At 41.7% G+C, this 25,762-nt stretch overlaps 1 protein-coding gene across 2 annotated transcripts in view; it reads right to left on the bottom strand.

Annotated features, from left to right (window-relative positions):
• ABTB3 (ankyrin repeat and BTB domain containing 3) overlaps positions 1–25,762 on the bottom strand; it is a 195,651-nt gene that overhangs the window by 60,455 nt on the left and 109,434 nt on the right. For both annotated transcript variants that reach the window (XM_077266487.1, XM_077266486.1), the window contains one exon: positions 7,726–7,930. In XM_077266487.1, coding sequence (XP_077122602.1) covers positions 7,726–7,930 — 205 coding nt within the window. The remainder of the gene's footprint in view (positions 1–7,725; positions 7,931–25,762) is intronic.

The raw sequence follows: 25,762 nt of genomic DNA, 5'->3' as shown, positions 1-25,762 counted from the left end.
ATGTCATTAATTAGCTTATAGAATAGAGGTCTCTTCTGGAATTGGAGACGTCACCCCGGATATTAAACATATTTTTCAGTGATTGACATTCTGCTTCTATTTGCCTCGAGTGAAATGGAAATTACATTATAGAGAAACATTGTACGTCATGAATTATATGACAACTCCTATTTCAAAGAATTCTAGGACTACATCAGCATGACAGATTTGTCAGAGAATTTCTTATGGGACCCTACACTTACAGCCCTGCACAGAGCCTATAGTTTTGGAGTAATAGCACTGGTCTTCTATTTTCAGGCAGTAAAGCATAGTTGCCAACTGTTCTGAACTTTGCTCAACTCCTGGACAATGGTCATGATCTCCCACAATAAGTTAAAACTGCTTTTGGTGCACATACGAGATAAATACGTTGAGGAACTGCCCCAAATCTTGTGTTTTGTGACTTGCTATCAACTTTATTTGCATGGTCAGTTCCTATTCAGCAGAATTCTGAAAGCTCTGACGGTGCTGGTACTTTCTTTCACTCATTTCCCAGTAGGCCCTGAATTGTGCTTGCCCTGAACTGAAGTCCGCCTCTACTACTATGCCTGGATGCAGTGTGACAAGCAGGACAGAAGAGAGACAAAGACCAACCCCACTTCTTGTAGGGAGAGACAAAGACCAGCCCCACTTCCTGTAGTGAGAGAAATACCAGCCCCACTTCCTTTAGTGAGAGACAAAGACCAGCCCCACTTCCTCTAGGGAGAGACAAAGACCAGCCCCACTTCCTCTAGTGAGAGACAAATACCAGCTCCACTTCCTGTAGTGAGAGACAAAGAACAGCCCCACTTCTTGTAGGGAGAGACAAATACCAGCCCCACTTCCTGTAGTGAGAGACAAATACCAGCACCACTTCCTGTAGTGAGAGACAAAGACCAACCCCGCTTCTTGTATGGCGAGACAAAGACCAGCCCCACTTCCTGTAGTGAGAGACAAATACCAGCCCCACTTCCTGTAGTGAGAGAAATACCAGCTCCACTTCCTGTAATGAGAGAAATACCAGCTCCACTTCCTGTAGTGAGAGACAAAGACCAGCCACACTTCTTGTAGTGAGAGACAAGGATCAGCCCCACTTCTTGTAGAGAGAGACAAATACCAGCCCCACTTCCTGTAGTGAGAGACAAATACCAGACCCACTTTCTGTAATGAGACAAATATCAGCCCCACTTCCTGTAGTGAGAAAGAGATATACCAGCCCCACTTCTTGTAGAGAGACAAATACCAGCCCCACTTCATGTAGTGAGAGACAAAGACCAGCCCCACTTCTTGTAGAGAGAGACAAATACCAGGCCCACTTCCTGTAGTGAGACAAATACCAGCCCCACTTCCTGTAGCGAGAGACAAATACCAGCTCCACTTTCTGTAATGAGACAAATACCAGCCCCACTTCCTGTAGTGACAGACAAATACCATCCCCACTTCCTGTAGAGAGACAAATACCAGCCCCACTTCCTGTAGTGAGACAAATACCAGGTCCACTTCCTGTAGTGAGACAAATACCAGCCCCACATCCTGTAGTGAGACAAATACCAGCCCCACTTCCTGTAGTGAGACAAATACCAGCCCCACATCCTGTAGTGAGACAAATACCAGCCCCACTTCCTGTAATGAGACAAATACCAGCCCCACTTCCTGTAATGAGGCAAATACTAGGCCCACTTCCTGTAGTGAGAGACAAAGACCAGCCACACTTCTTGTAGTGAGAGACAAGGATCAGCCCCACTTCCCATAGTGAGACAAATACCAGGCCCACTTCCTGTTGTGAGACAAATACCAGCCCACTTCTTGTAGTGAGAGACAAATACCAGCCCCACTTCCCATAGTGAGAGACAAATACCAGGCCCACTTCCTGTAATGAGACAAATACCAGCCCCACTTCCTGTAATGAGGCAAATACCAGGCCCACTTCCTGTAGTGAGACAAATACCAGCCCCACTTCCTGTAGTGAGACAAATACCAGGTCCACTTCATGTAATGAGACAAATACCAGCCCCACTTCCTGTAGTGAGACAAATACCAGCCCCACTTCCTGTAGTGAGACAAATACCAGGTCCACTTCATGTAATGAGACAAATACCAGCCCCACTTCCTGTAATGAGACAAATACCAGCCCCACTTCCTGTAGTGAGACAAATACCAGCCCCACTTCCTGTAGTGACAGACAAATACCATCCCCACTTCCTGTAGAGAGACAAATACCAGCCCCACTTCCTGTAGTGAGACAAATACCAGCCCCACTTCCTTTAATGAGACAAATACCAGCCCCACTTCGTGTAATGAGGAAAATACCAGGCCCACTTCCTGTAGTGAGACAAATACCAGATCCACTTCCTGTAATGAGACAAATACCAGCCCCACTTCCTGTAATGAGGCAAATACCAGCCCCACATCCTGTAGTGAGACAAATACCAGCCCCACTTCATGTAATGAGACAAATACCAGGCCCACTTTCTGTAATGAGACAAATACCAGGCCCACTTCCTGTAGTGACAGACAAATACCATCCCCACTTCCTGTAGAGAGACAAATACCAGCCCCACATCCTGTAGTGAGACAAATACCATCCCCACTTCATGTAATGAGACAAATACCAGGCCCATTTACTGTAGTGAGACAAATACCAGCCCCACTTCCTATTGTGAGAGACAAATACCAGCTCCACTTCCTGTAGTGAGACAAATACCAGCCCACTTCCTGTAGTGAGACAAATACCATCCCCACTTCATGTAATGAGACAAATACCAGGCCCACTTCCTGTATGGAGACAAATACTAGGCCTACTTCCTGTAGTGAGACAAATACCAGGCCCACTTCCTGTAATGAGACAAATACCAGGCCCACTTCCTGTATGGAGACAAATACTAGGCCTACTTCCTGTAGTGAGACAAATACCAGGCCCACTTCCTGTAATGAGACAAATACCAGGCCCACTTCCTGTATGGAGACAAATACTAGGCCTACTTCCTGTAGTGAGACAAATACCAGGCCCACTTCCTGTAATGAGACAAATACCAGGCCTACTTCCTGTAGTGAGACAAATACCAGGCCCACTTCCTGTAATGAGACAAATACCAGGCCTACTTCCTGTAGTGAGACAAATACCAGGCCTACTTCCTGTAGTGAGACAAATACCAGGCCCACTTCCTGTAATGAGACAAATACCAGGCCTACTTCCTGTAGTGAGACAAATACCAGGCCTACTTCCTGTAGTGAGACAAATACCAGGCCTACTTCCTGTAGTGAGACAAATACCAGGCCCACTTCCTGTAGTGAGACAAATACCAGGCCCACTTCCTGTATGGAGACAAATACTAGGCCTACTTCCTGTAGTGAGACAAATACCAGCCCCACTTCCTATTGTGAGAGACAAATACCAGCTCCACTTCCTGTATAGAGGCAAAGTCTCGCTCTCACTTCCTGTACACAGAGAAAAATCCGTTCCAACTTCCTGTAAAGAGACAAAGGGCCCGGCCCACTTCCTACAACCAGCCTCTGCTTCTCTACTGCTAGATATGGATTAAACTTAACAATGGGCAGAGGAACGCACGTTACACAGAAACTAGGGAAACACATAGTGCCGACCGTTTGGAGAGATGTTTCAGGGATAAGACAACATCATTTTAAATGAAGTGATTTGCAGGTTACCTGTTTATCACATTATCTTTCAAATGAGACGTATTTCATATGCAAAAAACAGTCATTGCCTTGTAAGAAATGGTGGATGATATTCGTAGGGGTGTGCTTATTTTTTTGTTTTACCGCCAATTTTATTGTGGGCCCCTAATGAGACATCGAAACATTGGGCCTGTTGTGTCAGTTGGAGTGATGATGATTTTTGAGCAATTTTTCCTTTTGCCTGATTTAAATTTGTCCCTGACTGCTGATTTGAACCCCATATGATATAGCAGTATTATTTAGACCTTATTACGGTAGTATTACTTTGGAACCATATGGTAGTGATATAATGCAGATTTTTCTGGGTCTCTCTGTGTAATGAAAATAAGATAGGGCCCTAAATATAATATTTTTACCCAGGGACCTTCCTGTTATATAGCAGTATTATTTAGACTTTATTACAGTAGTATTACCTTGGAACCATATGGCAGCGATATAATTTATATTTTTCTCTTCCCCGCTTTGACATAGGGGCCTTAATACAATATTTTTACTCAGGGCCCTTCCTATTATTTGGCAGTAATATTTAGACTGTATTACGGTACTTTATCATTGGGGCCACGTGGTAGTGATATAAAGATGATTTTTCCATTTCTCTCTTGGTAATTAAATTATACAGTGCCTTCATACAATCTTTTAACCAAGGGCCCTTCCTTTTATATGACGGTAATATTTAGAATGTATTATGGTAGTTTATCTTTGGAACCATATGGTAGTTATATAATGCTGATTTTTAACTTTATTAGTAATGAAATCAGATAAGGGCCTTAATATAATATTTTATTTTGGAGGCTTTCTATTATATGGCAGTAATATTTAGACCATAGTGCGGTAGTATTACTTTGAAACCATATGGTAGCATTATTAATGCCAATTTTTCTGTTTCTCTTGGTAATTAAATGATATAGCAGCCTCAATACAATATTTGTATTCATTCCTGTTTTATCATAACCCAACTATCCGTCACAGATTTGTTCAAATGGAAAACCAAATGTCTGATATTACAGATAAGAAGCGGAACAGGATAACAGGACAGACCGGCCTGTAATTTGATCAGAAATCCATATGAAGGTGACATTGTTATGTTACCGAATAAAAGGATTCCCTGCCTCTCATCATGGGAAGGTCGCATGAAAATTGATATGGTAGGACAATGAAATCACAGTGAAAGCTGGTTTTACCCAAGGCTGGATAATAGTGCTGAGACACCTCGCGAAACTACAATAATAATACTGCAATTTTTGCTCAAAGTACAAAATTGATTTGTTATATTATTGTGCGGTGCAGATACCTGGAATCTACACATCAAAACTAAAAAAAAATGAAACAAAAAATATTTTGTTCCATTATCATGTCTAAAGCAAAGGCTGATGGGACATAGGTAGCAAAATTAGGATTTTCAGTAATAATAATAATATAAGTGTATGATCATGTCTTGTCTGATAACACATTACGGATGTGCAAATTTTGTGAAGTAAACTCGAAAGCCTCCAATTGCTCTGAAAAGATGTGTATGTGTGATTGAAATGCAGCAGCACGATAACACCACTGACCAAGTTATCAGCATCTGCCAGCTGTGTCACTCCCTGGTCCTGCCTCACAGACACACTGACTCTCCTGCCTCACAGACACACTGACTCTCCTGCCTCACACAGTGACTCTCCTGCCTCACAAACACAGTGACTCTCCTGCCTCACACAGTGACTCTCCTGCCTCACAGACACAGTGACTCTCCTGCCTCACAGACACAGTGACTCTCCTGCCTCACAGACACAGTGACTCTCCTGCCTCACAGACACAGTGACTCTCCTGCCTCACAGACACAGTGACTCTCCTGCCTCACAGATGCAGTGACTCTCCTGCCTCACAGACGCAGTGACTCTCCTGCCTCACAGACGCAGTGACTCTCCTGCCTCACAGACACAGTGACTCTCCTGCCTCACAGAAACAGTGACTCTCCTGCCTCACAGAAACAGTGACTCTCCTGCCTCACAGACACAGTGACTCTCCTGTCTCACAGACACAGTGACTCTGCTGCCTCACAGACACAGTGACTCTGCTGCCTCACAGACACAGTGACTCTGCTGCCTCACAGACACAGTGACTCTCCTGCCTCACAGACGCAGTGACTCTCCTGCCTCACAGACACAGTGACTCTCCTGCCTCACAGACGCAGTGACTCTCCTGCCTCACAGACGCAGTGACTCTCCTGCCTCACAGACACAGTGACTCTCCTGCCTCACAGACGCAGTGACTCTCCTGCCTCACAGACGCAGTGACTCTCCTGCCTCACAGACACAGTGACTCTCCTGCCTCACAGACGCAGTGACTCTCCTGCCTCACAGACACAGTGGCTCTCCTGCCTCACAGAAACAGTGACTCTCCTGCCTCACAGACACAGTGACTCTCCTGTCTCACAGACACAGTGACTCTGCTGCCTCACAGACACAGTGACTCTGCTGCCTCACAGACACAGTGACTCTGCTGCCTCACAGACACAGTGACTCTCCTGCCTCACAGACACAGTGACTCTCCTGCCTCACAGACACAGTGACTCTCCTGCCTCACAGACACAGTGACTCTCTTGCCTCACAGACACAGTGACTCTCCTGCCACACAGACGCAGTGACTCTCCTGCCTCACAGACACAGTGATATCGACATAGATAGATAGATAGATAGAAGATAGAAAGATAATAGAAAAGATAATAGATAGATAGATAGATAGATGATAGATAGATAGATAGATAGATAGATAGATAGATAGATAGATAGATAGAGATAATAGATGGATAATAGACAGATAATAGATAGATAGATAGATAGATAGATAGATAGATAGATAGATCATTCAGAATTTATGCCAATTCCAACCTCTGATAAAATTGTATATTCTTACTGGCTGGATAACAAGACAGAGCTGTGTTTTGCTGATTTATTATGGAATAACATTTTATAATGGAAATGACTCTTGGAAACCCATTATTGGATTCCAGAATTTCTAAAGGATATTTTGTAATAAATCAGATAATAAACAGCTGGATATGTGATAGAGTCTGTTGTATAACAGACTTCAAGAGGAAAAATTTGTGTCCGGTTCCTGGGGATGTATCGTTAAATTCCTACTGTCTGTTTACTTGTCTTTTAGATGCTTAGAAGAGACCTATAATCAGGTCAAAAGTGACCAGCTTTTGCTGTTATTTTATTCCTTTTTATTTCCTTTTTTATTTTTTTAATTTAATCTACCATATGGTTCCAGAGATATGGGCTTTTTTATTTAGTGCTAATCTTTATGTTTTTAGGATCCTCTGGGGCGTGGCTCACAGATCCTTTGATGCGTGTCTTTAGGCTGCTCTGTATTATTACCCTGTGAGTCACACCGCCTTGTAAAGACCATACAAATTTGCATTAAATAATTTTCACATCTCTGGTACCATATGGCAGATTTAAATATAAATGAAGGGGGGCAGCAGGAATGAAATAAGGGCAAAAATTTGAGACTTTTGACCTGTTGAAAATATATTTTTAAATGGTAATTTTTGTGTGGCAAATTTATGGTATGTTCAAAACTGGGAACAGAAGCTGAAAGGAGAAGATTTCTAAAAATTGAAAGGTATGTGTGCTTGGACGGGCCCTGTTCTCCAAATAGATGTATCCATCAGACAGTGATTTCATATGTTCAGATATGAAGTACAGTCGAGAGCTGGGCTTTGATGCTCACCGCAGGAAATGGAAAAGTGGCCGCGCATGAGCAAGCACGCATGAGCAAGCGCGCATGAGCAAGCGCACATGCGCACCCATTACTTCATTGCCGGCGGCATGCAAGGTATCTATCTAACATTTATGGAGTAAATATCTCTTTTAGAAACCCGACTGAATAATAGTGTTAAAATAATAGCACCATATAGTGCCAAAACAGAACCATACACTACCTCCATAATTTAGCCCTGGGGAACTTCTATAATATTAATAACCGCCATACAGTGAGCAGATAATTGTTGTAAACTCTTACCGTTCTGTCTGTAGCGTCACTTTGGATGGTTCCACATTGGGGTTCTCCCACTCCATCTGGGGGCAGTGCATGAAGTAGCACAGAGTATACAGGGCTTCAGGCTCCCAATACAGTGGTCCTTGCTTGTTGTGCATGGGGGTGCCGTTTCCATGCTGCTTTATATTGAGTGGCTGGAGGTGATGCATCGCCCGAGACACTAGGTCACCTGGTCAAAAAACAAAAACATATGCTGAAACATATAGAGAGTATCTAGGGAATAATCATGAAAAGTGACAGTACAGTACTTAATATAACAATATGAGTCATAAAAGGCATTAATATTAATGGTACAATATGTATGAAGTGTAGGAACATGGCCTAGAATGCACTGATCTGATTTCACCGCCTGCGGTTACACTGTTCCTTATAGTGACCACCTGCAGCCACCACTAGGGGGAGCTCACTGCATACAGATGCATACATTTCCCATTGAGTCCAATATTAGCAAATCCATATACAGTTAGCTCCCCCTAGTGGCGCCTTCAGCTAACTGCTCCAGTTCATAATCAGGGATTGGAAACAGGGTCACCCGTATGCTGCCCTAATATTACATATAAGGACAGGGGGTGTCGTTATGGTGGTTGGGTTTGAACGCAAAGCACCATACCATTTTAGGCACTGGGAGGACCCAGAAGATGACCCTGCGCCATCAACAGCAATAGATAACCGACACCCTGCTGCAATGGGCAGAATCTAACATTTAACCCCTTAGATGCCACAGTCAACAGCCACCGCTGCCTCTAAGCGGTTAGAACTTCTATGAACTCCTGTTAAGTTCTATTTTTCACTGGCAGGAATGATACGCTGCACTATCGTAGTAGTTCAGTGTATGAGATAAAATGATAAAGCAATCAAGTCCCAAAATGGGACTAAAAAAATGTTTTAAAAATAATTAATAATATTTAAAAAATATATATTTTTATTCCAGCCACGTTGATGAAAAATTTAAAAAATTACAGATCTTGGAATGCAATGATACATTTTTTTTTATACCAAAGATGCTAATTACTACAAATAAAACATGACTGCCCCCTATAGGTTAAAAATGTATTGAAAAAAACCCACATAATGAGTTAAAATTAAAATTAAAAAAAAAATATATAAGGTGGCGGAGCCATTCTAATAATCACAAGGCTCTTTCTATGGCTGTTTTCTGTTTATATATTGTTTTTCCAGCTTATAAAACCTTTGTGTTGAGGTTTTTTTTTTCATCTGTTGATTATTTCTTGGTCTGCGTTACTATGGTAACCACCACTGTCTCCGAGCGTTCATCACTGTACTGGGAGAGCTTAGAACAGCACAAAATGGACTTTCTTTGTATTTTTTATTTTATTTTATTTTTTACAAAAGCCCATTTCTTTTCAGCCCGGAATTTAGAAAATAAGCATGTTACTTGAACTTTGTCAACAAAGGAAATGTAAATGGGCCTCGGAGAAAAGAGTGAGATCGGAAAATCGGAAAGACTAATGTGGATCCTGACATTTGGGCTATGGTGAAAACTGGATTTTATTTTTTTTTTTGCTTTGTTTTTTTTTTCAACATTAATCACATTTTCAGTCTTAGGACTCGGGAAGGACCACAGGTAATGTTACTTGTGGCCTTCACCACCGTGAGGATTTATGGAACCTACGTGACCCACCTTCTCTGCCCAGGTCGGTTCTCCTGACTGTCCACATCCAACATCTTCTAGTTATGACTCGAGTGGTCACTGTTTATATGAGAAGTATATCCACTTCTTACCCCCAGTCTTTCAAAACAAGAGACTGGGAACCTGATGGTGTTCCTACCCAGCTTAGGTGGCCATATATGAACCAGTGTCTTCTCCCTGTGATGTCTAAGTAGGCCGCAGGCTTGAGTGGCTCCACAATTCTCAAAGATTTCATTAGAGAGGGCCAAGTGCATGCGGTGGATTAGAAAAACAAACAAAATGTAATACTAATGGAAGCAAGGGGGCAAAATAAAAGCAGAAACTGTCCACTTTTGATCTTATGACAGGTCATCTTTAACCGTAGAGGATTAGGTAGAGCCAGTTCTTATGGGATGAATTATGGACCAAAATTAGGCTAATTTTAACCTTGCGTATTCTTAGCATAAGCATTTATAGTGTGGAAGAGTAATCTGTCTATCTATAGTTTTGGAACTAACCCTAGAGGAGGTTCCGCGACCCCCATTCATCAAATTCATCAAATTTAATTTGCCAAGAAAATGTGGATACAGTAGGAGATACTGGATCGGTACCACCTGTGGTTTCAGCTGCTGAACCAGTGATCTGTTGATCATCAAGGGGTCTTCCTTTAGGGCAGAGTTTGCCCAAATAGGACAGCCACTTTGTGGACACTCCATTTTTGGGAATTTTATTTCATGAGGAAATTCTCATTGGCACTTTGGAAGAAAGTGTGGTGCAGTAGGAGATATATGGACGGTCCTTGATATGGTTTCAGTTGCTGATCCCTACAATGATCTGATGATTGTCCAAGGTTCCATTTTTAGGGAAGAGCTTGGCATGCCCAGTTAGGACAGCCCCTTTGAGGACTTTTCATCTTGGGGATTTTTATTTCACATGGAAATACTCATTAACACATAAAAAGGAAATGAAAATGTGGAAAGATACAGTAGGACATACTGTATATGACCATGAGTGGTCCTTAATTTAGCTTCAGATGCTGAACCCTACTTTGATCTGTTGATCGTCAAAAAGGTTCTCCTTTAGGATGGAACCTGCACAGATAGGACAGCCCCTTTGAGGACTTTTCATTTTTAGGAATTTTATTTCAGGAGGAAAGTCTCAATGGCACTTCGGAAGTTAACGTAGAACAGTAAGAGATAAGTAAAGGTCCTTCACGTGGTCTCAGTTGCTGAAAACTACAGTGATCTGATTCATCTATGGATCCTACTTTAGGACAGAACTTGGCTTGCCCAGATACGACAGCACCTTTGAGGACTTTTCATTTTTAGGAATTTTATCTTAGGAGGTCATTCTCAATGGCACTTCGGAATAAGTCGTACAACACTAGGAGATAAGTAAAGGTCCTTCACGTGGTCTCAGTTGCTGAACCAATCAGTGATCAGATTCATCTATGGATCCTACTTTAGGACAGAACTTGCCTTGCTAGATACCACAGCACCTTTGAGAACTTTTAATTTTTGAATTTTTATTTCACCGGGAAATACTTATTGGCACTCGAAAAGAAAATATGGTAAGAAACAGTAGGAGAAAAATGAACAGGAACTGTCCCTAATTTAGTTTAAGCTTTTGAACACTTCAGTGATCTGTTGATCATCAAGAGCAACTCCTTTAGGGTGGAGCTTACTCAGATAGGACACTTCCTTTGAGGATTTTTCATTTTTGGATTTTTATTTCACCGGGAAATACTTATTGGCACTCGAAAAGAAAATATGGTAAGATACAGTAGGAGAAAAAGTCCCTAATTTAGTTTCAGCTTTTGAACACTTCAGTGATCTGTTGATCATCAAGAGCAACTCCTTTAGGGTGGAGCTTACTCAGATAGGACACCTCCTTTGAGGATTTTCCATTTTTGGAATTTTTATTTCAAGGGAAAATGTTCATTACTGTACTGTTGACCATCTGTTGTGCCCTCGGTTCAGATCATACAGGGCACTGAAAAGCTCATATCCTTTAGTGAAAATTCCCTTGAAATAAAACTTGAAGTATTTATGATATTTATCATAACCCCTTTTATTTACTGAAGGCAGATCCAGAATTTAGTGTTCAGACATATTCCCCAGAGACACATTTCTCAACTTTTAACGCAAAGCAGAGGAACAGATGGAAGGCAACCCCAAGTAACCCCAAAATCTATCTCCACATTACAGATGATAAGAACACCGCATAAATGCCTTCTCCTCGGTGACTGTTGTGGTTCTGCAGTAGATTTTCACATTTGCTTAAGGACATCGTGGGTTCGAAAGTAGCTGAGTAACATATGGTTCGCATACATGAGAGCCTTACTGTATACAGTCTACTTGGCTAACACTAGCGTCATGGCTTCGAGTGATAATGGAACCAGGTCACATGGCAAATCCATTTTTTGAGTGGATCCCAATCAATCCTGAGTATTCCTATTGACTTCCCCATGCCAGTCTCTATTACCAAAAAAACATCTCCCGCATGTAAAAAAAACCCATTACATTGGGGAACTACACATTAAGTAATTCCCCACTACAAAACATAAAGTGGCTATACTTTCAACTGATGCTCCAAATTTGTTTAAAAAAAGTCAATATATGTAAAGTATCTCTAAAGTATTTACACTAATCATATGGTCTCTACTTTTTTTGATACCAGGAAATTGTCCAAAATGAGATTAGCTCCTGTTGATAGTTCTATTATTTAACTCTCTTCTTAGTACTCTAAGTACACAAAGGTGAACTTTTCTAATTGGTGTGTGGATCTGACTAGCCAAAACGAATAGATCATAGGGATATTTTGAGTTATTCAAGGGATTTCAGAAGCTGTCAGCACTAAGGCGCAAGTATTGCACGCAGGTTCATCTGCCTATGACAGAAAGACAAAGCAGTGGGACTCACCCAATCAACTAGTAGTTAGGGGACATATCGAATACTCCTCATTTTACACAAAGAAAACCCTACTGATGCCAGGAAACTGTACAAAATCAGATTACTTACTGTTGACAGATTTATGCATCTCTTCTTAGTACTCTAAGTGCACAAAGGTGTGTGTAGTTTCCTAATTGGCATGTGGAGCTTATTAATTCATTAAAACAAATTGACTCATAAGTACAATTTGAGCTATTAAAGTGACTGCAGAATCTGTCAGCACTAAGGTGCAAGTATTATTGAGCTTGGGATCACCTGGTGATGATAGGATGACAAAGCAGTGGGACTCACCCAAACAGCTAGTTATTGGGGGACATATCCAATAAAAAAGATTGTCCAAAACAGTTAAAACCTACTGCAACAAGTGCTATCTGTGTCATAACTTTACATCCATTACATTGGCTAGTGTCTACAGTGGACAGGAGAAATTAAGTATTACACAGTGGCCATTGATATCAGCGGTCCATGAAATAAATGGACATGAGCAGGGTATATCCTCAAAATTCATTAATGGGGTTGCTAAATGAGACCATTGCTTAAAAAAGTAATGACACCCACAATCTGTTAAGAAAAGCTTACCCACCCATGTGCTCTCAAAGTACTAAATACAGAGGTGTAGTAAGAATGTTAGCTCTGTCAGCCAAATACCTAGCCTGCTTGCTGATGGTTTCCTTGTAATAATAGGGTTTTCTTCTGATTTTAGCCTCTAACTGTATACAGCAAGAAATTTGAGTTGAGGAAATGTTATCCACTGCAAATGGATATTTTTTTTACTTTGGAGGATAACATATGGCAGTCACTGACAGTGCCAAAAACACAAAGCATCATAGTCTTCCAAAAAAAAAAAAAAAAAAACAGCAGATCACGACGCAAGTGATAAATCAGTTGATTTATAGCGGACGTGTTCCTCAAGCTGCTATCTCAAAATATTTAGTGGAGAGTGCAATATCTAACATATGGCTGCAATCAGCTTCATGTCATTATTCATGGGTTATGAGATATAAAGGAACAAGTGTGGCGATCACTGGAGTAAACATGACACACCCCGCGAGCATGTAACATCTCGAAAGAAGATTAGTCCACCAGCGGCTCCACCTATGTAAAAGAACACAAATGGGATTTTGATTCTGAATGTTCTTCCTATTAATGCTTCAGACGAGACACAGATCCCTTTATTCTTCTTTTCTCCTGTGCTTATTCTTCCCATGTTGGATGCACACATTGTCCCCCCATGTTGGATGTAAACATTGCCCTCCCATGTTGGATGTACGCATTGTCCCCCTATGTTGGATGTATGCATTGTCCTCCCACGTTGGATGTATGCATTGTCCTCCCATGTTGGATGTAAACATTATCCTCCCATGTTGGATGTACGCATTGTCCCCCTATGTTGGATGTATGCATTGTCCTCCCATGTTGGATGTATGCATTGTCCTCCCATGTTGGATGTATGCATTGTCCTCCCATGTTGGATGTAAACATTGTCCTCCCATGTTGGATGTACACATTGTCCCCCTATGTTGGATGTATGCATTGTCCTCCCACGTTGGATGTATGCATTGTCCTCCCACGTTGGATGTAAACATTATCCTCCCATGTTGGATGTACGCATTGTCCCCCTATGTTGGATGTATGCATTGTCCTCCCACGTTGGATGTATGCATTGTCCTCCCATGTTGGATGTAAACATTATCCTCCCATGTTGGATGTACGCATTGTCCCCCTATGTTGGATGTATGCATTGTCCTCCCATGTTGGATGTATGCATTGTCCTCCCATGTTGGATGTATGCATTGTCCTCCCATGTTGGATGTAAACATTGTCCTCCCATGTTGGATGTACGCATTGTCCCCCTATGTTGGATGTACGCAATGTTCCCCAATGTTGGTGGCTCAGCATAAGGCTCACCTAGTAAAGTAGACCCAATAAGACCCGGGTTCAGTTGGGTACACAGTCCCCATACCTCTTCTGTGAGGTTTACGACTGAATGGAGCATGCGCTTTACACTCAACTGTTCCATAAGTGCGCATGCAAAACCATATTGCTCCATTCACTCTCTCCCTGAAGTGAGACTGAACAGTGGCTCAGCGTGAGGCTCACCTAGTAAAGTAGACCCACTAAATCCCAGGTCCGGGTAGGTACACAGTCCCCGGACCTCTTCTCTGAGGTTTACGACTGAATGGAGCATGCACGTTGCAGTCAAGTATAATGCTCAACTGTTCCATAAGTGCGCATGCGCATGCATATTGCTCCATTCGGTCACTCTGTGCAGTGAGGCTGAACAGAGGCTTTGGACTCTTAATTTTGGTGATCACCAAGAACAATACTCACCTGTTCAGTAACTCTACATGTATTGAAAGGACTCATATTGCGCATGCGCAACCATATTGTTCCATTCACTCTCTCCTTGTAGTGAGGCTCAATGTAAGGCTCACCTAGTAAAGTTGACTCACTAAGCCCCAGGTACAGGTGGGTACACAGACCACAGGGATTTGGTGCAGCTGGCAGGATGGCATGAGGGAAGCAAGGACGTGGCACTCCCTGGAATTTTAGGAGCAGCAGGATGGATGAAGCGGAAGTCAGCAGGGAATGAGTCAAGTGGAAGGTCGAGTACACCAAACTAAAGTCTTGAATCTCAATCTTAAGACATATGTGTGTGTCTTATGGGCCATAAATAGGATCATGGACATGTCGTCATTGAGCCACTCCGGACAACTTGCAAAGACTGTCGTGGAGCACAACAGAGAGCAGCAGACTGAGGTGAAGGAAGCAGAGCCCAGGATAACTGGGACAGGTGTGTAACACTCAGGACCCTTGTTTTAGGAGTGGGGTCTCAAGCAATCAGGCATCGATCGTCTATCCTGTGGATTGGAAACAAATAGCATTTTGAGGAAAACCTCTTAAGGTTATGCTTTAGTCTCATATGTATCTACAAAGCAAACCCAGCACATATTAAAGACCAGATGAACGAATATCGTAGATCATCAAAAGTACCTAAAAATAGTAAAACTTTTTCTTTTTTAAATAACTTTTTATTTAGGAAACCAACAGACTCTGCGCTCAAAACAAAATATGCATAAAAAAATAAGTTAGCGGAGGAATAAAACAGATGTTATAAACTAGTGGACAGTCCAATGTACGAGCCCATGAAAGGAATCCACGAGATGCCTGATGTGAGAACGGTCTCCAAAGTTTATTTTGTATTGCAGAGAATGTCAGAACAGGCAGCGATTCAAAGTAGGAGGATGATGCATAAAGCATAGGGCTGGAGACGACTAAAAAAAGCCTCAAAAACAAACAAAAACAGGCAATAAACAAGCTGTGCCCAGGAGAGCGCCCAGATGATGCCGAAGAGCACTCTGTGCCATACTGCACAGCACACAATTAACTGGTCCCTATCCAGAGGGATGTATGTTAGCAATTAATTAACAGCCCGAAAAGGGGCAAAGAGCCAAACATAAATAATTAATAACTAATAAACTAACAGAAGAAATTAAAGCTATTGTCAAATCTTTGGGGCTGTATTATACTCCAGAGCTGCACTCACTATTCTGCTGGTGCAGTCACTGTGTACATACATTACATTACTGATCCTGAGTTACATCCTGTGTTATACCCCAGAGCTGCACTCACTATTCTGCTGGTGCAGTCACTGTGTACATACATTACATTACTGATCCTGAGTTACATCCTGTATTATAATCCAGAGCTGCACTCACTATTCTGCTGGTGCAGTCACTGTGTACATACATTACATTACTGATCCTGAGTTACATCCTGTATTATACCCCAGAGCTGCACTCACTATTCTGCTGATGCAGTTACTGTGTACATACATTACATTACTGATCCTGAGTTACACCCTGTATTATAATCCAGAGCTGCACTCACTATTCTGCTGGTGCAGTCACTGTAAACATACATTACTGATCCTGCGTTACATCCTGTATTATACTCCAGAGCTGCACTCACTATTCTGCTGGTGCAGTCACTGTAAACATACATTACATTACTGATCCTGAGTTACATCCTGTATTATACCCCATAGCTGCACTCACTATTCTGCTGGTGCAGTCACTGTGTACATACATTACATTACTGATCCTGAGTTACCTCCTGTATTATACTCCAGAGCTGCACTCACTATTCTGCTGGTGCAGTCACTGTGTACATACATTACATTACTGATCCTGAGTTACATCCTGTATTATACCCCAGAGCTGCACTCACTATTCTGCTGGTGCAGTCACTGTGTACATACATTACATTACTGATCCCGAGTTACATCCTGTATTATACTCCAGAGCAACACTCGCTATTCTGCTGGTGCAGTCACTGTGTACATACGTTATATTACTGATCCTGAGTTACATCCTGTATTATACCCCAGAGCTGCACTCACTATTCTGCTGGTGCAGTCACTGTGTACATACATTACATTACTGATCCTGAGTTACATCCTGTATTATACTCCAGAGCTGTACTCACTATTCTGCTGGTGCAGTCACTGTGTACATACATTACATTACTGATCCTGAGTTACATCCTGTATTATACCCCAGAGCTGCACTCACTATTCTGCTGGTGCAGTCACTGTGTACATACATTACATTACTGATCCCGAGTTACATCCTGTATTATACTCCAGAGCAACACTCGCTATTCTGCTGGTGCAGTCACTGTGTACATACGTTATATTACTGATCCTGAGTTACATCCTGTATTATACCCCAGAGCTGCACTCACTATTCTGCTGGTGCAGTCACTGTGTACATACATTACATTACTGATCCTGAGTTACATCCTGTATTATACCCCAGAGCTGCACTCACTATTCTGCTGGTGCAGTCACTGTGTACATACATTACATTACTGATCCGGAGTTACATCCTGTATCATACCCCAGAGCTGCACTCACTATTCTGCTGGTGAAGTCACTGTGTACATACATTACATTACTGATCCTGAGTTACATCCTGTATTATGCTCCAGAGCTGCACTCACTATTCTGCTGGTGCAGTCACTGTGTACGTACATTACTGATCCTGAGTTACGTCCTGTATTATACCCCAGAGCTGCACTCACTATTCTGCTGGTGCAGTCACTGTGTACATACATTACATTACTGATCCTGTACTGATCCGGAGTTACATCCTGTACTATACCCCAGAGCTGCACTCACTATTCTGCTGGTGAAGTCACTGTGTACATACATTACATTACTGATCCTGTACTGATCCGAAGTTACATCCTGTATTATACCTCACAGCTGCACTCACTATTCTGCTGGTGAAGTCACTGTGTACATTACATTACTGATCCTGAGTTACATCCTGTATTATACTCCAGAGCGGCACTCACTATTCTGCTGGTGACGTCACTGTGTACATACATTACATTACTGATCCCGAGTTACATCCTGTATTATACTCCAGAGCTGCGCTCACTATTCTGCTGGTGCAGTCACGGTGTACATACATTACATTACTGATCCTGAGTTACATCCTGTATTATACTCCAGAGCTGCACTCACTATTCACAAAATTCTTCAACAGTTAATAAGAATCATTAAGGGAAAGCTTGCGTAGTAAGAAACTTCTTAAAGGAACACTTTAGGAAAACTGACAACTTATTTTATGCTGAGTAAATGATCCGCAGGGGCGGGGAAATTACACAGGAATGATCTCATTGGTGTTTTAATCTCTGTGTGAAGCACTGCCCCTTTGAACTTGGTGTAGGCACAATGTGATATGTTATTTTTCCAAGGTAGTGTCACAAGTGTGTCACGTCCTCCCGGGAGATTTGGGGTCAGGTGATCATTACCTATTGGGAATCGCAGGTCTTCCGTTTAGCCTGTGTTTTGTTCCTCATTTTAATTTGTTTTCCTTGGCACTGAAGAGGTTAACGCCTCTTTGTATGTTGGGTAGAGACATGCAGCTCCATTTCACAGCTGCTCCTGATCTGCTCATTTCCTCTCTCTATAAAACCTGGCCAGACCTTCTCATCCTTGCTAGTGAAAGTTTACTTCCTGGCTTGCTGGAGTTGGAGTGCTGAAGCTGGAGTTAGTAGTTGCTGCTGGAGATTGTTGTGTTTTGGTTTGTACCTTCCTATCCTTCCCTTTATTTCTCTCTACCCTTGAGTGAGTGTTCTTGTATGTAAGTTGCTTCTTGTTATCCCTGTTTGTCTTACATGTTTAGATTACTCCGGCCTCCTGAGGGAGGGGACAGCTTAGGACATTAACAGGAGCATAGTAAGGTTGGAGACTCAGGCCTCTCTACCATTAAGGGTACCCCTGGGACAGGGATAATTAGGGTCCCAGTTCCAGGGACAGATTGAGGCCCCCTTCCTAACCGAAGACCGAGGTAATGCCATTAAATTGAAATATCTTCCAGGATGAAATATAGATTTTTTTCACCTCTTCTTTCCTGGAAGAATTCTTTTTTCCTGTAATGTGCCATTCCAGGAAAAAAAAATGTAATCTTGCAAATGGGGACAATATAGCAGGGTAGAGTAACATTCAGGTTTTGAGGTCTTTTTGGAAAATGATGGACATTTTAGAGGTCTCAAAGGGGAAATATCCATTGATTTTGTTGTGTCCATCCTTTGGGGAAGAACCATTTCCTTCTGATATAAACCCAGTGGCCTCCCACGCATTTTATTGAAAGTAGGTGTAACTGTGTATGCGCCCTGTAATTCAATATTCGGCTGTGATGCAGCCGCAACCTCACATCCCCCCAGCAGGACCAGCGAGCGTACGTGCCTGGATTTCTGCAGAAGAGAAATGAGATTCCGCCAGCAATCTCTGCAGTACTGAGCAAGATACCAGATCCACGGGAGCGGGGGAAAGCTGGAGAAGTCACATCTGATGAAGGATTGTGTGCAGAAATTAGGACACAGAGACGTCTGGCGGAAAATAGCTGCGAATGTAGGAGAAGATTCAAGAGTGTACATATAATAGGGGCAGACTATGGGTCCTGGAAGATATGGGGGTATAGGGGTCCAGCACTAATTGGTGCCAATCAATTATCAAGTGATTAGTGACAACCTGTGTAGGACTTCCCTATCTCCTTTTGCAAAAAAAGGGCTTAAGAATGAACCCAAGGGTTATGGAAAGAGCATAAAACAAGCCTACAAGCTGCAGTAACCACCGATCGCCCAAACCGCTGCACGACCAGCTCTACCCTCGCCTACTGTATCCTCACCCATTCCTTGTAGATTGTGAGCCTTCGCGGGCAGGGTCCTCTCTCCTCCTGTACCAGTTGTGACTTGTATTGTTTAAGATTATTGTACTTGTTTTTATTATGTATACCCCTCCTCACATGTAAAGCGCCATGGAATAAATGGCGCTATAACAATAAATAATAATAACAATAATAATAATAATAATAAAAGGAGTATCACCTATGCATGGGTTTGGGCCAGAAATCGCTGATAAAAGCACTGAGCGGACTTTGGCTTCTCCAGGATGATGTTTTATATAGACCGTGCTGGGCATCTAAGGGGGCATCTAAAGCTTAGGAGGGTCTGTAATGGCCCAGTCATACAATACTGCCAGGTGAATCGACCTGATACGGAAAAACATCAAGTCTATATGAATATATGGTACATATAGGTACTGACGTGCCGTAGAATGGAGAAAGAGTAGGTAGAAATGGAATGGATGGATAGATAGACAGACAAGAGAGATAGATAGATAGATAGATAGATAGATAGATAGATAGATAGATAGATAGATAGATAGATAGATAGATAGATGATAAATGATTGATAGATAGATATATAGATAGCAGATAAATAGATTATAGATAGATAATAGACAGATGATAGATAGATAGATAGATAGATAGATAGATAGGTAGATAGACAGATAGATAATAGATAGATAGATAGCAGATAAATAGATAATAGATAGATAATAGATAGATGATAGATAGATAATAGATAGACAGACAATAGATATATAGATAATAGATATATAGATAGCAGATAAATACATAATAGACAGATAATAGATAGATAGATAGATAGATAGATAGATAGATAGATAGATAATAGATAGATAGATAGATAGATAGATAATAGATAGACAGATAAAAGATAGATAATAGACAGATAGATAGATACATAGATAAATAATAGATAGATAATAGATAGATAATAGATAGATAGATAGATAATAGATAGATAATAGATAGATAAATAATAGATAGATAATAGATAGATAATAGATAGATGATAGATAGATAATAGATAGATAATAGATATATAGATAGATAATAGATAAACATTAGACAGATAATAGATAGATAATAGATAGATAGATAATAGATAGATATTCTGTAATACATGAATATAATAGTGCGGCCTTCAGAATGACACATTGTCGGCCATTTCTATGGTGTGTGGGGCTGTAATAGATTTACATCTCGAGCAGACGTCCCATTATCCAGCCCTCTGCCTTTCTGCTCCTGGTAATGACAGATGTGCAGTGGAATGTTCCCAGTTTAATGTTCCTGATACCACAGTCAATACCCTGACACCTCTTGTCACACACACGTTATTCTGAGAGGCGACGCTGCGGCAGGATTCTGATCATGGTCAATCACAGAGCCATTTTGTGATGTCGGAAGGAGGCAGCTCTGATTTTACAGCAGATGAAAGGACGTGTAACTGCAGAGATCACAGCACAGCTCCGGATTGTACAATTCCTCCAATATCTCTTTCCTCATATTGATACTGAAGCTTGGCAGATATTACAGCAGGGCTCGCCTCCGGGGAACCGAAGGTATTATTGAATTTAATGTATAGTAATTCCATCATATACACACGTTATATATTATATAGCAGAGCAGGGAACCTTCACTCTCCATATGAGGCTAACAAGTGCTTGTGATCAGCTGATCTCATATTAAAGGGGTTGTCTATCATGAGACGATCAGTTCAGTATATTTCACGCGTCAAAACACCCAATTTTGGGGGACAATCCAACAAACCAAACCAAGAATGGGTTAAATTATGTACATTTGCACCAAAAGTGGTTATTTTTGTATATTTCTGAATAGGGCTTAAAAGTCCCAAATTTTGGGGAGTCCATATCAATCAAATGTGGCTAAAAATTGTCTCAAATCCTACCCTCCCTATCTGTATCTTGCCATTCATTTGCTTTAAAAGGGCTTCATTAGCAATCTTCCAGCACTATAGGAGAGGAGAGCAAGAGTAGAGAGACAAAGACCTGCCCTCACTTCCTAGAGAGACAGAGACCCATCCTACTTCCTGCAGGGAGATAAAGACACCCCCACTTCCTGTCGAGACAAAGACACCCCCCACTTCCTGTAGAGACAAAAACACCCCCCACTTCCTGTAGAGACAAAGATGCCCCCCACTTCCCGTAGAGACAAAGACACGCACCCACTTCCTGTAGACAAAAAGACACCCCCATTCCTGTAGAGACAAAGACAACTTCCACTTCCTTTAGAGAAAACAACACCCCCTACTTCCTGTAGAGATAAAGACACACCCCAACTTCCTGTAGAGACAAAGACACCTTTCATTTCCTGTAGAGACAAAGACACACACCCACTTACTGTAGAGACAAAGACACCTCTCATTTCCTGTAGAGACAAAGACACACACCCACTTACTGTAGAGACGAAGACACCCCTCATTTCCTGTAGAGACAAAGACACACACCCACTTACTGTAGAGACAAAGATACCTCTCATTTCCTGTAGAGACAAAGACACACACCCACTTAGTGTAGAGACAAAGACACCTCTCATTTCCTGTAGAGACAAAGACACACACCCACTTACTGTAGAGACAAAGACACCCCTCATTTCCTGTAGAGACAAAGACACACACCCACTTACTGTAGAGACGAAGACACCCCTCATTTCCTGTAGAGACAAAGACACACACCCACTTACTGTAGAGACAAAGATACCTCTCATTTCCTGTAGAGACAAAGACACACACCCACTTACTGTAGAGACAAAGACACCTCTCATTTCCTGTAGAGACAAAGACACACACCCACTTACTGTAGAGACAAAGACACCCCTCATTTCCTGTAGAGACAAAGACACACACCCACTTACTGTAGAGACAAAGACACACCCCAACATCCAGTAGAGACAAAGATATACCCCCATTTCCTGTAGAGAGACAACATAACCCCACTTCCTGCAGAGACAAAGACACACCCACACTTCCTGTAGAGAGAAAAAGACACACCTCCATTTCTTCTAGAGAGACAAAGACCCGCCCTCACTTGCGATAGAGAGGCAAAGACCCGCCCCCACTTCCTGTAGAGAAGAAAAGACCCATCCCCACTTACTGCAAAAGATAAAGACCCACCCCATGACATGACATGCCCCTACTTCCTACAGAGACAAAAACTTTCCCCCACTTGCTATAAAAAGACCCCCCAATTCCTGTTGCAAGACAAGACATTTCATTTAAAGAGACAAAAACTCTGCTCGAATTCCAGTAGAGAGCCAAAGTCTCACCCCCATTTCCTGTAGAGACAATAACCTGCCCCAATTCCTGTAGAGAAAAATACCTGCCCCCATTTCCTGTAGAGATGAAGACATGCCCCCAATTCCTGTAGATAGACAAAGGCCTACCCCTACCTCCTGCAGAGACAAAGACCCACCCCCACTTCCTGTAGAGAGACAAAGACCCACCCCCACTTCCTGTAAGGAGACAAAAGACAAAAACCTACCCCTACTTCCTGTAGAGAGACAAAAACCTACCCCTACTTCCTTTAGGGAGACAAAGACCCGCCCCTTCTTCCTGTAGAGAGGTAAGGACCGCCCTCACTTCCTGTAGAACAATAAAGACCCTCCCCGCTTCTTGTAATCCATCTCAGCATTTCTGCTGCTAGAGATGGTGCACATTTGACAACAGGCAGTGAACAGCCAGCTAGATAGAAGAAAAACAAATAATGATCGTCGTTTTAAAGTAATTTTTTGGGGTAGGACAACAATTTTTAAATAAATTGATTTGCAGTTTGCCTCTTTATCACATCACCTATCAAATGACATCAAGTTGTCCGAAAGTACAGGGGACATTTTATTGTTGGCGAGTATGCATGTTTTTAGGCTGGCTGACAACAAATATAGCTGAAAACCCTAGATCCAAGTTGTACTTTCCAGCAAAAAGATAGAAGGTATGGTATTATTCTAAGTGTACGTTAGCACAACTGATCATCAAGAGCTTCATGGATTAGGATTCCAAGACCGAACAGCCCACATAAGCCTGAGATCAGTACACACAGTGCCAAGAGGTGACCCAAGTGAAGTAAAGCACTAATTTGTGGCAACAGTTTAGGAGAAGAACTCAATATGACAATGCACGCCATGAAAAAAGGACCTTAACACTACAGAACCATCTTGGACTGAACTTCAACTATGAGTCCATCACCATCATAATCCACACCAAACCTTCCAAAAGCCATGTACCAAAGCCAAGTATAGAGTCTTTGAAAAAGCAGCAAGAACATGATAAACTATAGGTAGAGAGGTAGCAGTGGAACTGGGGTCTTGGTGGCCTAGAGGACCCAATCTGCATCAACATAGGAGGACATCACCTTTGGCCCAGGAGCTTTAAAATAAACCCCCACAATAATGTCTAAGATTCTGTAATAAGGTCTAGGGATACAGAGGTAGGAGTCACACCTGTGTCCTCAAGGTTTAGTGGTCCTAAACCTCTTCCATAAGAGAAAATACCAGTACTACAATTTAAACCAGCTAGGTAGGGGGTCAAATTTGACATTGGGACCTAAGAGTTAATTTACAAACTAGCAAGAACTCCATATTAAAGTCCAATGGTTGGGAACAAGATCTAATGTATGTGTGCAGAGGTAGTAGTCACACTTGGGTCGTGGTGGCCTAGGTGGCACACACTTCTTCAATACGAATATACACAAGTATCTACAATGGCATCTGGTAGCTGGGAGTCAGATTTCACTAATCTGAATTGATGAATTCCGATCAGTGAATGTTAAAGATTTCGGAAAAAGACTGAGGTACAAAGGTTGAAGTCACCCCTGGATCTCTGGACATTTAGGGGGCTCAATCATCTTAAAATAAGAAGACACAAGTTTCAAAAATGTCACCTAGCAGTTAGGGGCCGGATGTTAAACTGGGGTCCAAGAGTGTTACGTTACACCTCTGGAGTCATTCTATATTTATGTCAGTGGCTTTGGAATAAGATATTAAACCGGCATGTATGGATTTTGGGGTATTTCGGACATGTGGGTCTCATACCTTGTGGCCTACAGATAAAAAAACTAATAAAAGATTGTGATGAATTCTGTTTAGTGTGTGTGTGTGTTAGTGTGTGTGTGTGTTTAAATGTACATAGTATTTGTGCAAGTGTTCCAAATGTGTGTAATAAGTGTTCAGGTGTACATAATGTGTTTAATGTGTGTGCAAGTGCACAGGGTGTGTAATGTGAGCGCATGTGTACAGAATGTGTTTAATGTGTACAGACTATATATATAGTGTGTGCAGTTGTATATAATGTATGTAATAGGTATGTAGGTGTACATAATGTGTGTAATGTGTGTTCAGGTATACATTGTATGTGTGTAGGTGTACATAATGTGTATAATGTGTGTACATAATGTGTGTAATACATGTTCATGAGTGCATAATATGTGTTGAGGTGTATATAATGTGTGTAATGTGTGCAAGTGTATATAATGTGTGCATGTGTACGTAATGTGTGTAACGTGTGTTCAGGTATACATTGTATGTGTGTAGGAGTACATATTGTGTGTAATCTGTGTACAAAATGCGTGTAATACATGTTCATGTGTGCATAATGTGTGTAATGTGTATACATTATATGTATCAGCACATAATGTGTGTAATCTGTGTACATAATGTGTGTAATACATGTTCATGTGTGCATAATGTGTGTAATGTGTGTTCAGGTATACATTATATGTGTGTATGTGCACATAATGTGTGTAATGTGTATTCATGTACACATAATATGTGAGTTTGTGTATATAATGTGTGCAGTGTGTGTACAAGTGTACATAATGTGTGTAATATGTGTTCATGTATACATTATATGTGTGCAGGTGTACATATTGTGTGTAGGTGTACATAATGTGTGTACAGGTATATATAATGTGTGTAAAACATGTGTAGGTATACATAAAGTGTGTGCAGATATACAAAATGTGAACAATGTGTGCTACGTGTGGGCAGCTGTACATAATGTATGCCATATGTGTTTGGAGGTGTACATAAATACTGACCTGTAATAACATACGTATAGTACTTTGCAAAAATAATCACCCCCTAGCCACTCTCGTATGTCAGTGCATAGAAGATTACGCTCTGCACCATTCATCACAGTCATATAAGAAATCCCCACATGTGCAGCTGTCTTGGTTAGCGCTGAT

Source organism: Ranitomeya variabilis, chromosome 5 (assembly GCF_051348905.1).
Source record: "Ranitomeya variabilis isolate aRanVar5 chromosome 5, aRanVar5.hap1, whole genome shotgun sequence".
In the NCBI taxonomy this organism is placed as follows: Eukaryota; Metazoa; Chordata; class Amphibia; order Anura; family Dendrobatidae; genus Ranitomeya; species Ranitomeya variabilis.
This window is presented reverse-complemented; position numbering and strand designations above follow the sequence as displayed.